General features: G+C 37.8%; 2 protein-coding genes across 2 annotated transcripts in view; one reads left to right on the top strand and one right to left on the bottom strand.

Annotated features, from left to right (window-relative positions):
• Window positions 1-2753, bottom strand: part of LOC122639930 (tryptophan--tRNA ligase, cytoplasmic) — a 36422-nt gene extending 33669 nt beyond the window's left edge. The window contains exons 1-3 of the mRNA XM_043832979.1: window positions 2500-2753; window positions 2268-2387; window positions 1998-2183 (exon numbers count right to left, since the gene is read on the bottom strand). Coding sequence (XP_043688914.1) covers window positions 1998-2183; window positions 2268-2387; window positions 2500-2717 — 524 coding nt within the window. The 5' untranslated portion in view covers window positions 2718-2753. The remainder of the gene's footprint in view (window positions 1-1997; window positions 2184-2267; window positions 2388-2499) is intronic.
• Window positions 2754-8761: 6008 nt separating this feature from the next.
• Window positions 8762-17085, top strand: LOC122640427 (3-deoxy-manno-octulosonate cytidylyltransferase, mitochondrial). The gene is made up of 8 exons (XM_043833616.1): window positions 8762-9011; window positions 10759-10804; window positions 13679-13765; window positions 13855-13979; window positions 14865-15004; window positions 15102-15153; window positions 15295-15405; window positions 16873-17085. Exons 1-8 carry the CDS (start codon window positions 8763-8765, stop codon window positions 16963-16965), a joined length of 903 nt encoding a protein of 300 aa, XP_043689551.1. The 5' UTR covers window position 8762; the 3' UTR covers window positions 16966-17085.
• The last annotated feature ends 738 nt before the right edge of the window (window positions 17086-17823 follow it).

The raw sequence follows: 17823 nt of genomic DNA, 5'->3' as shown, positions 1-17823 counted from the left end.
TTCTCATAAAGCTCATAAATACGGGTCATACTCTTCTCTTGAGAATATGTCTCCTTCAAATCATCCCACACTCTCTTAGCAGTCGTGTGAAACATGACATTAGCAGCAATGTCAGGTTCCATGCTATTCCACAACCAAATCAGAATAATTGCATTCTCCTTCACCCAAATACTGTAATCCTTAGAATCTGGAGCCGGAGGATTAGAAATAATGTAGCTAAGTTTGTCCTTAGCCATAATGTAGACACAGACAGCTCGGGCCCATAGTAGATAATTAAAACTCCCCTTTAGTTTAATAGATGTAATCTGAACATTGACATTGTCTGTGGAAGTCTATACATCAGCCATAATAAGAGTAGGATCTTCAAAAAAAATAGTAAGAACAGCAGCAGTTGATTCAGAAAATTTTTCGAACACCTATAAGGCAGCAGCAGTCGATTCAAGGAGCAACAAACACACCTAATTCCAGTATGTACAGGTAAAAGGGAGCAACAACTAACTCCAGTAGGTAGAAGGGGTTTGAATCTTCAACAACAAGAAGACAAACCAGCAAGATAGAATCATAGAAGGCAAAATCGAACCAGCCAAGAGGAGATCGATATCAGGGTTTTGAGAAGAATACCCCAAACTTCAAATAAGCAGTATTGGCATTAAACCTGAGGTGCAGTCAACTGCAAATAGCCACTAGGAACCATAGCATCATAATCTTCAATAACACCATACAGAGGAGATCGTCATTGATAGGGTTTTGACTTGGAGTCAATTTTTGAAAGTGTAGGCAGAAGTAAAACACTCCATTAATATGGAAATGAATGGTTTTAACTCATAGTAACCACAGCAATAGGTGGCTGCAAACCACAAGGGAAAATCGTGGAAGAGAGATCAGCAAGGGAATTGTGGAAGAGACTCTAATCTGATTATAGGTGCTATGATACCATGTTAGAACATCAGGATCCTATGATCAAACCAGAATAATAAGGGAATGAAGAAGAGAGGAGAAGAAGCACACAAGGTTCAAAGGTGGGAGAGAACCCGCGGCTAGAACAGAATGTTCTACCGCAGGTCTGTCCCTCTTATATTTATAATAAAAATAATATTGAGAGTAGGACAATAATGCCCCTACAACTTAAACAACATTGCAAAGAACTCCAGAACTGACACTAAATAGAGAAAATTACCAAAATACCCCTGGTTCTAATAATTCAACAACGCAGAGAAAAAAATCTTGAGAACCAATCATACTATTGATTACTGCTCAAAGCGTGCCACGCTTCTTCTTCCTCATTATAAAGTCTCTACAAAGATATTTCAAATTAAGTTGCTTGTACTTTGGGGAGGATAACCGTGGACCTTGGTGCAACGGTTAGGTTGTTCCATTGTGACCAAGTGGTCACGGATTTGAGTCTCTAGAAACAGCCTCTCTACAAAGCAGGGGTAAGGCTGTGTACATTATGACCCTCCCCAAACCCTGCAGTGGTGGGAGCCTCGTGCACTGGATACGCCCTTTTTTTGTACTTTGGGGAGGATATACAAACCAGTTTCTTTGTGCGTCACCATGTCTTTCCTCTAGTTGTCCAATTTGTACCTCTTTTTCTCCATATAAAAGTTTTTAAAATAGAAGATCGACCAGCCAAAATCAGTGTAAGCAAGCATATTAGCCATTGACCAGTTAATCCATGGACATTGGAAGACTAGATATTCTATGTGCTAACAATAAATTCAAAGTCTACAGCTACCTCCTCTTAGATAATGCCTATAAATTACACCATTCAATAATAGGTACTGTGGATTATTCCAAGTTACAATGCGGACTTTTTTTTTTGTCCCTATTTTCTTAAGTGTTCTCCAGTTTGCATTTATCACATTGGGTTTACACAAAACATTAACCGTCAACATTGGCCTTTCAAACTTAGTTTAATATGATCTTACAAATCCAAAAAAATGAACAGAACCTCCATACAATTGAAAGCTCAAGTAGAGAAGGTGAATTATACTGACCCTCCAACATAATCAAAATCTGAGAAAATAAAGGTTTTGGTAATGTCAAAGCCACAAGCTATAATATCTTTTGCATTTTCACGAGCAAGTCTTTGACTCTCTTCCACTGAGAGGTTTTTCCACATGCATTTTTCGTCATCCGTTAGTTGAATTACCAATGGGACCTTGAAAGCGTCCTGCAAGTATCTGCATACGATTGTACACAAAGCTCATGAGCTAAACTCAAGACAGCACAAGATTCAAATATTATTCAGTTCTGAGGAAATGTACTTGGTGAACATGAATGGAATGAGATGGCCCAAATGCAGAGCTTCGGACGACGGCCCTCTTCCCGTATATAGATAGAATTTTTTGCCTCTTTCATACGCGTCGAGGATCTCATTAAAATCTCTATAAATAATTTCAAAAAATAAAATCAAATTTCGGTTTGTGCATCAATCCATGAACTAGACAAACAGGGAGTGATTAAGAAGAGAATATAATTGAATCAAGAAATAGAAACCTGTGAGCAAAGAAGACGCCTCGTCGAAGAAAGACATGAGGAGGGCGAGAGGTGAGACGTTCGACGCGACTAATTAGGGACTCTTCGAGTCTTTGACACCCGAACTTATCAATGAGCTTATCATAGTCGATCTTCCCTCCATCCTTTGCTGTTACTTCCCATGGATTCACAATCTGATCCTCTTCTTCCTTCTGCTCTTCTATTTCACTCTTCTCCATCTCTCCTTCTCTGTAATCGGAAGTCGAAACAGGAGGAGCAGAAGAGTGAGCACTGAGCAACAACAACAATGAGTAGGTGACGAGAAGTAGTTATTCGGTGTCTGGTCTTGCACACAGAGTCTAGTTCTGTAACCGTCGAATTGGTCTGAGAACTAAGGAGAAACTCACACAAGAGTCAGGTAGCAGGGTAAGAGTCTTGATGGGTCTCCAATCAGATTGCTGCATGTTAACAGAACATTCAGAAAACTACATTAGTCCAACTGCTGCACATTGTCAGAACATTCAAAAAACTACAGTAGACCAACTGCAAGGGTATATGGCGGAGAAACACATATAGTATAGAAATTTAAAAAAAAAAAACTCTCTTTTTGGTAATCTTTATTACATTGGATAGCCCATATCACCACCAAAAGATAAAATGTAGGAAATTACAGAAGAGTTTTTAATGGACTTCGGCTCATGTCCCCTCATCAGCATTATTCACCCACCAACTCCACACTAAAACAAGTGAAGAGGGCGGTGGGATGGGGGGGGGTGACTAACCACTCATCAGGCTCCGTCAAAACCAGGTGAATGTTAAAAAAACACAATCAAAACACACAAGCGTAGAAAAATCAGCAACTTTGATTATCAAAACAAATACTCGATTCGTATAGTATATCAAAAGTCTAGACAAAACAAACATGACCAAATACATAGTAAACAATAACGAGTAGAAAGCGGAAACATGTGTGTCATACATATACCACTCATGGTTAGTAAGTTCGAGTACGGCAAAAAAAGGGGTACGGATATGTATGGGTATTAAACGGACTAGACGACAATAATACTTTTCAAAATTTGGCACAATAAAGTGCGACGGCTATAATACGGCATGTGTTTAATACATGTTTAATACCGTTGATCTGGGAGCAAAAATACAGTCATATATTCACTTTGCAACAGACATGTACACCACCTAATAAACAAAATAACAGCATGTATCATTTCTCACCTAAAAGCTTTCCATCTTAGAATGACTTGTTGATTTCCAGCAATTTCTTTTTTTCTTTCCCCACTTTTGGCATATAAGAATATCATTAAAACTCCAAAACATATTAAGACTTCACAGATTGCACAAGGGAAGCTCCAGGAGAGAGGGGAGGGGGGGGAGTGATAAAAAATAGATAGAGTAAAAACAGAAAACAGCAACCCACCTCCGAGAATTGAGATTTTGGTATTCCCTGGCAGGACCAGAGTGGTATCTCGTAGGGTGTGTAAACAGATTTGTGAAGGACAGAAGGTGGCTAAAAACTTTACTTAGAAATACTCAATCACAATATCATTCCATTATTCAAAAATCACACAACAGTGTCAACCAGCTATTAAGACGCTCATAATTTTCTGAAATGAGAAGACAATAATGAGAAAACCATAGGTATAGAGTACGGACTACGGAGAAGGGGAAGGGACTTACCGATAAGAGATTCGCCTGTTGCCGCTGCAATCAACTGGAACAAAAACTCGCAGCTGGTATCAACTGGGAAAGAAACGGAGTAGGAGGAGGCAGCCAACACCCTCTGCGAACGGAGACGGCACTCAATTAGGAACTCCCACCTGCTTCTGCACTCTATTGGGGATTTGTTTGTTTCGATTTTAAGGTGTAAGACTATGTTTGGATGCCATGAAAAGAAAACAAAACAAAACAAAATTCAAAACAAAAAAAAAAAAATTTTGGGTAAATTAGGAAACACTTCCTAAAAATGGAACGAATCTCAAGTCACCCCTTTTTATTTAAAAATACTCATCCGTCTCCCTCTACAGTAACGGTGTTAATTAAAATCAATCCAAAAAGTGAAATGGCATATTTAACCTCAACCAAAATAATACCAATTTTGATATTTTCAATTATATCCCAAATCACCACCACCACCACCACCACCACCGCCACCCACCATTACCGCTGGTTCACCCGACCACCCTTGAACCCAGATTCCCATAAAAAAAAAACTCCTGGAATATTCTAAGGAAAACGGTCTCTCTTCTTGAACAGATGGCTTCTTCTTTATCCAAAGATCCCACTTTCACGGCAGCACTTGCAGCGGCCATCTCCGGAAGAATTAGACAATAATCCGTAGCAGTAAAATGGTGATTGATTGTTTCTGTAGAGGAAAATTTTCTTGTAATTTATTTTTTTCTCTCTAACTAGCCTCATCGATTCTCTGAACCGAAAATAAAATTTGTATGTTTCGGCATAACAAATCAAGAGAGAATTGATGATTTGAGGGCTGCCATACGTAGAAGACTAACCCCCCCCCCCCCTTTGAATCTAAGAAGTCACCATCTGATATTATGGAAACCAGCCCCCAACTATGACATGCACTCTGAAGAAAATATAAGGTATTGATGATTTGTTATGCCGAAACATATAAATTGATTCAAGGGAAAGAAACAGATTATACTCAAATAGATAACTTGGCATGCTCAAGAGGGTAGAATAAGAAAGAACTAGTAGCGGAGAATGAAAGGAGGGAAGTAAAGAAAACCCAAATAGAGAACATAATCAACGAAAGAACCTATAACCATTCTAAGGTTTCCACTTATGCAGCAGCTTGCAATCCTTCAACTCTCTTCTTACGTTGTTACATCACTTATATAAAGAGACTTAAAAATTTCATTAAACCTCATCTGTTTAATCTTTATGAAAGATCAAAGTATCAAAAACTTCGGGAGGTTCTCATATCACAAAACCCTTGACAAACAAACACTTAGCTGCCCATCTCGTCTAATTTTTATTTTTCCATTACCCATTGTTTTGGGGGTTCCAATCGCAGCAAAAATGGGGTTATCAAAACCGCAAACGGAATACACAATGCTGTGAGACTTATGGGCTTCTAAAGGTGAAGAAATGGTCAGCCTCGCAACAGTATCCCTGTTCAAAACGTAAACGAACTTCTGCTTCTCGCAAGCAGCAATCATTACCGCACGGTCGTTGGGATCAACAGTCGGGTACTTCCCCGGAACAATGCGACAACAACCCGAGAGCGGGAGAGAGAGGGGGTGTTGTTGGTGGGGGGGTGGGGGAAGATGGTGGCGTCGTGGCGGCGGCGGCGAGGTGGGGAGATGATGAAGACGAGAGGAAGAAGACCTAAATTTTGTTTTGGGGTTTTTAGATTCAATGGTAAAATAGTAATTATGCACTGGTCAAGGGTAATTTAGGGTTTTAAAATTATTTAACCAGGTGACTTCATAAGTTAACAGAGTAAAACTAACGGTAGGGATTGATTTGTAATATAGGTTTCTAAAGGAGGGGGTGTTCTGAGTATTTTCAAATATGAGGTGTGACTTGACATTCATTCCATTTTTAAGGGGTTCGTAATTTACCTTTTCTTTAGAAACAAAACATGTGAATTTGAAAAAAGAGATAGACACATAAATCACTATACCAATTGTTGTCTTGATTTTATTCTTTGTTTTTTTAATTATAAAGCAATTTTATCTCACGTTTTATATTCATATAGAATACATGAAATACACAAGATTTTGATAGAAAATACATGACATTAGTGTCTTATATGTAATAATAAGAACTTCCCAGTTAGAGGATGGGCAAAACCAATAAATTCCCTAAAAACATAGAAGAGCCAACTTGAGAAAACCACTAGTGTAGTCATGGCAAAACAAACGGAATAAACGCCTTCTTTGATGTCGGAAATCTTCCCCGATCCCGACATGTCATCTTGGCCACATTTAACATGTATTACACTAGGAGATGGATTTGGCAAAGAATTCCTCTCGTCTTTTCTTTCATATTCGACTCTAATAATGGCAGCTTCATAGGTTCGACCAGAGTAAGCACCCTCAAGCCCAAGAATAAGGAAAGAGTTGACTTTACAAGAATGAAAATGGTTGCCATGGTTCTTCAAGAAAGAGAGAGCTTCCAACATAGTCCCTCAGAATTCAAGATTGGACCAACACAAATGGAGGGATGGATAGTGACTTCCATGGAGCATCCCTAAGATGATCACAATAGCTTGTCGTATGCCTAAACGACTCACCATTGCTTCATCCAATACCTCAATCAACAATATTTGAATTGGAAATAATCATCACTAACCACTTGATGATCATTAATAGTTGAAACCACCAAAGCCATTTGATGAGCATATTGAGATGTGGAGCTAAATCCATTTGATGTAGAGTATAGGACTGCAACAGAGTCGGGTTGGGCCCGGCTTTATAGAACTCTAGCCCAACCCTAGTCCCCTTAGCTAGGCCCAGGCCCAACCTGATCCTGACTCAGGATCAAAAAAATCCAACCCTGATCCACCCTTGGGGTCAAGCTAGGCTGACCCTGATTGGCCCTGAACATGGGGAGGGGGAAGGAAATGCATGGGCTAGAATGGGCAGAGGAAAAAATTATCAATTTTACATAAAATAACACTGTAATAGAATGTAGGGAATTATATCACTTATTGTCTTCATATATAATATATTATATAACACAATGTGGGTGACGTTTAAAGTTTATATTATATCAATATATATTTTATAGTATTAACTTAAAACAAGGTCGGGCCTGGCGGGCTGAGCTAGGCTTAGCCCAAGGCCTTAACCCTGATTCAGGGCCAGAAATTTACAGCCCTGACCCGCCCTCGGGGCCAAATTTCTCAGCCTAGGCATTGTTCAGGCTCAGGGAGGGCCAGGGCGGGTTCGGGCTGACAGGGCCAAACTTGGACCACTAATGGAGCATATTAGGGTGTAACCGACTAGACACATTGACGAGCATTAGAATTCACAATAGTCATGGCTGACTAGAGATTTATTGAACCATGAATAACTCAGTGATTTGTAGGAGTTGGAGAGTTTGGGGGGGGGGGGTTGATCCAATGATAAACATGGAAGAGTTGAGGTGGTCATGTGGAATGTAATGGTTGAGCATAAATGATACTATATCCGAAGCTAAGTGGGAGCCATGAATTTGTTTGGCAATAAGATTGCATTTTGTATGCATTCTAGGTCGATTTCGCATTCTTAGATGACAAAAACATATATTTTTATCACCCAAGAATGTGAAATTGACCTAGAATGCATTTCAATAATTCGTACCAAACACAACTTGAGACTCATAACTACTTTCGGCTTTGTAGTGAGGAGAGAGAGTGGTGGATCCGGTAAGAGCTATAACCATGGGAAAACTGAGGTTACTATGTGGATAAAAGTGGGACGTAATTGAAGTGGTGATCGTAGCCAAGTTGGAGAGGCTGTCGACAACTGTAGTTGATGTGGTAATGTCCATAACGTACAAACTGAGGATTCCAGTAGCTTTTACCACATATGATCAGTGTTAATAAGAGAGAGACGGTTCCAGGTCTTACAATGTTCAAGCAACATTCTTATCAGAAGGATTTTTTAGGAGGCTCGGACACCTACCGAACATCCCTGAAGGATGGAACAACATGATAGAGAAGGTGGCGGAGTTATGGAGGAAAATCTGGTAAGAGAACAAGGAGATCTCTGAAAAGGGGGAGGCAAGGAAGTAGATTACATGTTGAAGGGGAGACAACCCGCTCTTGGACTTAAGACTATGCATGCTGCGTGTTTGATCTAGCAATCTTGGACAGTTGTTTTTGGTGAATTGTCACTACACTAAAAAAGAAAGAAGAGAACGTGTAATTAAAATACGTATTTTCTAACTTTGATAGAGTAAGATAGACTTTTTCCAGCTAACCCGTGATCATGAGAATCGCCGGCGTGCTCCAATCGTAAATTGGTATGAAAATATGTAATTTGATACAATTCATTCTTATCGAACGGTTTCATTTTTTAAACCAAATCGAATAAACCAAAACCAGCGGTCCATTTTGATTTCGATTTACGCCAGCGGATTTATAATAATATTTGTATCATATTGTCTAATTAAGTAGGGTTTCACATAATTTTGTACAAAAAGGAAATTTCTCCCAAAAATGATACCACTGCAACTGTCTTTTATGTTTTTTTGGGCCTCTATCTTGATAATACTCTGCATCTGGGCAAACAAAAATTAAGGACTGAAAGAAGAAAATGAAAATGAATCTCATGTCGATCTGTTCATCTTCTTCTGAATCAGGGAGCAGCAGCAGCAGCAATGCATGGTTAGTAGTATCGCACGGCTTAGTTGCCGGAGCTGCCATCGCATTGGCAGCTGGTGCTTATTTTCGTAGATCATCCAAATTACGAAGCAGAGTCGTTGGAATTATTCCAGCTCGTTTTGCTTCTTCGCGATTCCAAGGCAAACCCCTTGTTCAAATCCTCGGAAAACCCATGATCCAGGTATCCATCTCGATTGTTATTAGTAATGCATCCATTTTTTTTTTCCTCTCTTGGGCACTTGATCTTGTGGTTTTTGCCATATTTCCCATTGAATTTCGTTACATTCACATTCTTGTCGATTTTCTTTACTTGTTCTCTCCCTAGAAATATATTTTATGTCACCCCCGTGGAGATCTACTTCTCAGGTTATTGTTTCTTCATTCATGTTTTGGTTATTTTTATACCTATCACAACAATATGGGTGGAAATTGGAAAAAATTGAGAGTTGGAATTGAATTTCTGGTTAAGTTTGATAAGTTTCTTACAGAGCTAAAGTTGTTGTACATGGAATCACAGCTGGTTTCGGGGATTCTGAATGTTATGTTTTGTTTGAAAATTATAGGTGATGTGGTAGCTTAAATAATACATATTGTTACAAGAAGAGAACATCCTACAGATAGGGACATCGGGCAATATAGATTTGCCAAGCATATGCCGACAGTCTTGTTTATTTAATTTTCTTTGATGTTGTACCGGGAAGGATCTTATGGTTCTGAATTCTCTACAAGAATCAAATTGACTCTTCAATTGTAAATTAAGATTATTTTCTGGAATATAATAAGATTATAGTGACCCAAAAACCTTTTTAATTATACTAGGAAGGTATCTTCTAATTTGGAATCAAAGTATATTCCTGAAGTATAAAAGTCAGAGTAAGGTAATAATGCATTTATCAAAAGGAAGAGAGGAAAAAAACCAGAATAAAGTTAGGATCTGATAAGTGTAATTCATTAATAACATAGCAGATGAAGAAAAGGTTTAGAAACATATTTTATTTCATACTTCTATGAACAATTACTGTCATCTGTTGCAGTATAAATAATTTAGCAATTTAAATAGCCACAGTCTGTCAGCTTTTGCTTCATTGACCCCTACAGGGATTGATTAGGTGCATTGGAATTTAGTTAAAGGAGAAGCTGATGCCTTGGCCACAGGATTTGGTCTCTCAGCTTATGCTTCATTGACCAAAAGATTTTAATTTTTTGAAATCTAGAAAAGTTAAACATTGTTATTAGTGGAAAACTATGAGCGATCAAAACAGAAATATTATGGCATGCACATAATGACTCTTACATAATGTTTTTGAAGATATATAAGTGAAAAGATAGAGAAGAAAGTGATTTAAAATAGTAGAAATCTGAAGTCTAATCTGTTAAGTGTTTGCTTGATCTTTCGAAGAAAGAAAAAGTTGGAGCTTGCTTGGATCTAATGTATGTTCATGTGGTCCTAGTTACTACTCCAACTGGGACCTAGATGTCATCAGCAATGCTTGACGATGATCTGGTGGTCCTTTCTTTTAGGGGGGAAAGAATTGGCTTCTTAGGCAATGCTTTGACTCCAGTGGTATGGTTGAATGATCAGTTGGTCCATTCTTTTTAGGAGAAAATTAATAAAGCAGAATAATTTTCGTCTTCTTGGTCCATTCTTTTAGGGAAAATGAAGAAAGAAGAAGAATTGGCTTCTTGTTGTTGTTGTTCTTCTCATTGTCTGATAAAAGACAAAGCAAATCTGGTCTGTCCCAATTAAATGTGCTTTGCTATTGTTCCTTTCTATTTGCCATCTGTTAAGACACAAAGTTTTCAGCATATTTTAATTTTAAACATTTTACTTTGTCAAATCAATTAATATTTCAGGATATTATAGTGCAGACAGGTAGAAGTGTCACATTTTAAATTATTCACTTGCTGATTTAGTTGCTCTTGTACAGAGAACATGGGAAAGAGCCAAGTTGGCAACCACATTGGAACACATAGGTATGGATGCTTAACTGCGCTTCATATATTGAGATGGTTCATGGTTAGCATTGTAGTTTGTTGCTAGGGATAGGATAACACTCCGAATAATGTGTTTTGAAACTACGTGTTGCAAACCAGAGTTCCAAACTGAGATGCTCGTCTAGTAGTTAAATTTAGCTGTCGAAAGATGTTTTACAAACCTTGCTGAAGCTAAATGGTAGGAACCCGATTGATATAAAATCCAAGATAAAGTGTAACTGTGAAGGTTGACCATGCTGGGAATCTATACATTATGATCGATCATTAGTACTTTGTGAAACTCCACAGATGGAGGATTGGTGTGTCTTGTGGAGCCAGTTTAATACAAATGGCCAAAATTTGAGTTTCATGTGCTGCATATGTTTGATTTAGTTTAGTGCTATCCATTGTTCTTATAACATCTCTTATCATTGTGGCTCCTCTAAATCCATCATGATCCAGACACCAATTAATTTGACCTTTTAAGTAAAGCAGTTTTTTCTGCCAAATTCTTCTTTTTGGAGTTGTATATGGTTGATGCTAATATCATTGCAGCAATACCAATCAGATACTGATACCTTTCCCCTGTAATGTTAGTTACACAATCTCCCCCCTCCCTAAATACCAGGCATTAGAATGGAGGCATTCACCAATTTTTGGCGGTTGTCATTCCTGCCCTTGTGGTAAAAGAGGGAAACTTCTTTGGAGATTTGCCATCTTGGTAGATTTTGGTGCATTTAAGTAGAGCACAAAGATTCAGGTTAGAGAGGCATGATGGCCAACAACATGAAATAATGCTAGAGGTTTATCATTTAATAATGCACTGAGAGCTTGTAGTGAGGTGCTCAAGTCAGTCCCTTTCTCCCATTGGGGAGGACTCTTTGGACTTAGGACACCACTAATACAATAAAGCTTCCCCAGCTCCTTCTGTGACTGGGTATCATGAAGGTTGCATAATCATGAGCATACTTGGGCATTGCTGAGTTAATATATCACTTCTTTGGATTGAGGTCTGCTCACTCTAGGGCAGTCATCAGCTAGGAATTTTCTATGTCTATTTCCTGTGGAGACTCATCTTACTTGCTTATATGCTGAACCTTTGTGCACATCGAGGCAAGGTTCGAGATTTCGGTTTCGATCTCGAAACCAAAATATTTCAGGTTTCGACCAAAATTTGACCTAAACTCTACATATTTTGTTTGGCCATTTCAGTGGTCAAAATGGCCATATTTTGGCCTGAAACTTCAGGGAAACCTTAATTACGCATTTTTAAACATATTGGAACCTTTAAATCGTCAACAAGAAATCAGAAGTGGTAGTTTGGTTTCATAACCTAGGTTGGTACTGTATGTTGTACCCTACTGTATACTTTCTCAAATATGACCTATTCTACACATAATTCAGTAACGCACAAAATTCAATGAAAACAATAAAAATATGCATTAGTTTGAAGAAAAAACCGTTTAATATTACACAATGTCAAAGTGTTACAAGCATAGTACTAAATCTCGTTTCGTTCGGTGTTTTGGTCTGACCGAAATTTCGTTGAAATATGATATTTTTTCTGTGGGTGTAAAATGCCAAAAATGACCGAGATTTCCGAAAAAGATAACCGAAATTACCAAGATTTCCGAAATTTCCGAAACGAGATGATCGAAATTTCCGAAATATTCGAAATATTGCATTTTTCAATTCGATGTTGCATTTCGTTTCGACTCGACCGAGAGACTCGAAATTCTCAAAATCTCGACCGAGACGAAACGAGTTTTAATACTATGGTTACAAGTACAAGTGTACAAGTGTTACAAGTAGTCAAGTACAAGTGTATATCAAAGGTTAAAACACCCCTACAAAACCGTTTGTCCAACTCTATGGTAGTACCACATAGAGTTCTGGGAAGGCTCGAAACCTTTGGGAAAAAGAGTATGCATCTTAAGTTTGTATCTTACACAAATCATGCTCAAATGCAGCAAATTGTCTTTGTAGTAGTCCCTAACATTTTGTTCCAGCAAAAAGTGTAGATGATTTGGCCAAAAATACCAAATCTAGGGTTTTTTTTTTAGCTTTCCCCCTCTAACAAGAGAAACCACTCAAAACTTGCAATATGTGTCGAAATTTCGATTCATTTTAATTGAAACAGTGCTTTTATATGCACTGTTTTGTACCAAAACTGAGTCAACACCAAAACTTGCAATATGTGTCGAAATTTCGATTCATTTTAATTGAAACAGTGCTTTTATATGCACTGTTTTGTACCAAAACTGAGTCAACACCAAATTTCCGGCTAAAATGCCAAGATTTTGGTTGAAACTCTGAATCCCTACTGAGTCACACCCAGTTTCGTTTCAACGTTTGTCGAAACCGAAATATTTTGCGAAATCTGTGGTTTCGGCCGAGATTTCAAACTATGCACCAAGGAATGTTTTGATCTAATGGAAGCGTAGTTCTGGTGTTGGGAGATATGTTAGGTAAGGTGGATCTTGAGAGGAATCAATGTCCAGCTGGTACACTTATGGACATGTAATATTGGAGGATATCTGTTTTCTTATCTGTACATTATGACTCTCCTCAGACCCCGCAGTGGCGGGAGCCTCGTGCACTGGGTACGCCATATTCTTAGTTGCATTGTTTCTTTTCCCACTGTAGGAGAATTGTGCACTTTGTAGTTTGTAATAGTCTGATTTTTCGGTCCTCTTCTTTATCAATAAAAGTATCACTCTCCTGCATATTAATTGAAGATGAAGAATCACCATTAAACAAAATTGGGGGGGGGGGGGGAGACACAATATGAGGTACATCATCAGTCTCTGGGTCTCTTTCTTTATCTCGTATGATCTGCAAGGAACTTACCATGATGGTTCTTTCTTGCACTAGTTGTGGCAACAGATGATGAAAAGATTGCAGAATGCTGTCGAGGTTTTGGGGCTGATGTTGTAATGACATCAGAATCTTGCCGAAATGGTATGACTTTTTTGCATGTTCACTTGATTAAACTTCTTATTTTTTGATTCAGGTTTATGGATCACTTGCACTGTTTGTGTGGTTGGCAGGTGCTGAACGGTGCAGTGAAGCTCTTCAAAAGCTTGGCATGAAGTATGATATTGTTGTTAATATTCAGGGGGACGAGCCTCTCATTGAACCTGAGATAATAGATGGAATTGTTAAAGCTTTGCAGGTAGCGGGCTTCTTTGGTTTTGCATCAGTTTATTTGATGTTGCATTACTTTCTTGAGGAATTATTATGGTGGATGACCTTGTAAGCATAATTCTCACGTATGGAGAATATAAGCAAATGGTTGCTTTTTTTTTTTGTTGTCTTAGTTTTTATGGGTGCATGCAGAAGAGAATTTGATACTTCTTGCATATGTTGAATTCTTACTTAGCTGTTAAAGGACGTGGAAGAGTTGAAGTTTGTTATACTAGATGCTGAGTAGATGAAGTTTTGTACCTTGTTTTCATATTTGCTTAACGAAATTTTAGCCTTCTAGTATTTATCTTTTCTTGTTTATTAAGAATCTTATCCCTCATTTATCAATTAGTAAATCAATTTTCAATCATAACCTTACCCAAGCTTCAGAGGAGGGGGAAAGGTCAACTTCTTGTTTCTTTGTGTGGTACCTTTAACAAGTCAAGAAAAATATTTAGTTTAGTGCCCTGTGCCCCACAACATCTCATGTAGTCTGTTGATACCCTGTTCGACTCTTGGGATGAATTGTTGAACTTTAGATGATTGTGCCTTCATTGAACTGCAGTTGTTCCAAATGTATCATATGGGAGAGGGGGGGGGGCATGTAGAAGAAGAAGAAGAAAAAAAGAGTTGTTCCAAAATGGTAGTTATGGATAACATGTTCTTATACAGAATTTGCATACAAATACCACTAGGAAATTGTAGTTATGGATAACATGTTCATGTATAGTGAATTCTATCTCTCCACAGCTAATTTAGATCAATACTTGTGCTGTTTTAATAGAAAACACTATTACTTGCATTATTTTTTTATGTGATACTTGCATCTATTTCGTTTGGTTTGATTACTAATGGAAAACTAATGAATGTGCAGGGAGCCCCTGATGCCGTGTTTAGCACTGCTGTCACATCCTTAAAGCCTGAAGATGGATTTGATCCCAACCGAGTGAAATGTGTGGTAGATAATCATGGATATGCGATATATTTTTCAAGGGGGTTGATCCCCTATAATAAGTGAGTCTTTTGCTTTTTTGCTAACTGGGTTCTAAATCTGTGCATCATCTTTATATTAATTAGTGACATCAATTATCTGTCTCCAAATAATCCATAGGTCTGGGAAACTCAATCCGAACTTTCCGTATCTGCTTCATCTTGGTATTCAGGTATTAAGCTTCAGTTTGCTTGTACTTTTCTTATCTTGAATTCGCTAATTACAACAATGCATTTTTCATAGTTGTCTACATCCGTTACCTTGCAGGAGTTGCTTATTGCCTTCTAAAACTTCCTTTCTTTTGTCTTGCTAGTGCTATGATTCTAAATTTTTAAGGATATATCCAGAGCTTCCCCCTACTCCTTTGCAACTAGAAGAAGATCTAGAGCAGCTTAAAGTCCTTGAGAATGGGTACAAGATGAAGGTATCGTAGGAGATTTCAACAGTTTATTTGTTCTATTAGACTGTGACTAATGTTCTTTTCCCTCTCACTTCTTACACATCTTTCAATTAATTTTGACATGGCAATGCTTCAAGCTTTTAGCTTTAGGTAGCTTAATTCTTGAATCTTGAGTGTATACCTGTCTTGCATTTAAAATTTTATGTCGAACTCACTTTTCATATTTTTAATTGAAAAAAGTCACATCTGTGATCAAATGGGACAATCTCGGTGATAACACTGAGGATCAAGCTATCCTTATGCATATAAGCATTCTGGATTACAGTACAACCTCTTATAATTAATATGTATAAACAAATAAGCTCTTATAGCTAATAATATCTTGAGGAGGTTTCGTAGTTTATGACAACTACTTATAACCAGTATTTGTATAATGAATAAAATAAAATTTCTCCCCCCTCCCAACCCCCCCCCCCCCCCCCCCCAGGCAACGATCATTAGTTAAAGATATCTTACTATGACAATGTATCAATCATGAGAGCTGATAATTTTTACATATAGGAACCATCTTGTTATTTTTCTCTTTCTTGTGCTGTCTTGTCGCATAAACAAATGAGAAAGACAAGGATTGATAATTTTTAATAGCCAAAAGAGATGCAAAGGTATAGTTAGCTTTCCTGATTATTTTTTAAATTAGTAAGTCAAATTATTATTTCTATCATCATTCCCTTATTGTAATTTTTTATGTATTTAATTTCTTTTGGCAAAAGGTTTTGTACACGGTCGTGTATGGTGCACGACCGTACTATCAACCATTGGATGGGGATGAGAAACCGTGTATTGTACACTGTCATGCTCATCTAATGGTTGGCATGACCGTGTACCATACACGGCCGTGTACAAAAACCTGTCCCATTCTTTTTTTAAGATATTGGAATTCATAATTATGTATTTCTATCATCATTCTATTTTTTCCCCAGAATCTGTCAATTTCAGATAGTATGTCCTCACAGGTCAAATCATATATATATATATATATCAAAGACAAGCCAACAGTTCAATTATGGCCAATTACTCTATGCTTTTCATCTGTTACCTAGCCCATTCATTAACTTTTTCATGGTAGAAAAATATCTCGTAAGAAGAGAGTATTGGTTATTGTTGTTCAATACTTCATGTTAGATGATGGGTTTTTTGAGTGTAAATGGCTCACTAATGGTGGTTAACTACTTAACCCTCCCAAACTTTTTTTTAATCTTACATCATTCAAGTATCACTTGTGACATGCAATTATCTGTATGACAAAAATATATGTAGACTGTAGTTCATTGACCAAAACTTACGTCAGGTATGGAAATTTTGGCTTTTGAAGGATAAAGCTTGTACTTGTATCAATTATCAATCCTTATGGTGACCATTAATTATTTGTTACTTTTTTATTTTTTGATGTCTTGGATATTCTGAAAGTTGTTACCTTGGTATCTTTTTTAGGTGATCAAGGTTGACCACGATGCCCATGGTGTGGACACTCCAGAAGATGTTGAAAAGATAGAAGCTCTGATGCGTGAAAAAAATTTGTCGTGATCACTGAAATGCTAATGCATTAAAGAAATGTCATTGGAAGCACTGCATGACAGAATATTCAGAATATAATAGGAAAATGCTGAGAAGATAGTCTGATGCATGATAATGTTCCTGCTGTCTTGGGTTGGGGGGGGGGGGGGGGGAGGAAAAAAAGTGAGGGGGGTTAGAAGCAGTTACCAAAGATAGGGCCTGATTTTTTTAAGGTGATCAGTTTTGCCAAGGTTGACAGAGTGGTCTGACTGCAATCAAAATTTGGTTCTTCCTTATCCATGATATATCATTTGTTCATTTATTCGTTTTATTGATTTGTTTGTACTTTTATAAGTGTATTGTGGGACATGATAGAATAGACTTCACTATAGACAGACCAAGAACAGCTAGTTGTGGTAACTGATAGGATGTAATTGTATTCTATGTGAATTCAAGTTCAGATTTCCTGTATACAGAAATTGTTGGATTGGAATCCTTCTTCCGTTACCTAGGGAGAGGGGTGTGCTGGACTGCTGGTGCATCGACAAGGAAGCATTCTGTGGGACGGTTTCAGAGAGTACAAGGCTATTAGACAGGTAAAAATGGGATCCAATCCCAGGTTCCTAGGTCTATTCTATAAACCCTATTGGTATACCATCTGCTGGGAAGCATCCTTAGAAGAAATTTTACAAAGAAAAAATGGTTTTCTAGGTGGGTCACCTAGATTTCTTTACTAGATGAACATTCTGAATTCAGCGCGCAGATGGATGATCAATTGATAGGGGTTGTTTAATTTTGCTGCTCGCCTGAATTTGAGTTTAAGGTGAAGAATCACCTTGCCACATTTCTCATATTAGTGGATCTTGTTCTGAAGACTAAGGTTCCATC

This window comes from Telopea speciosissima, chromosome 9 (assembly GCF_018873765.1).
Source record: "Telopea speciosissima isolate NSW1024214 ecotype Mountain lineage chromosome 9, Tspe_v1, whole genome shotgun sequence".
Taxonomy (NCBI): Eukaryota; Viridiplantae; Streptophyta; class Magnoliopsida; order Proteales; family Proteaceae; genus Telopea; species Telopea speciosissima.
This window is presented reverse-complemented; position numbering and strand designations above follow the sequence as displayed.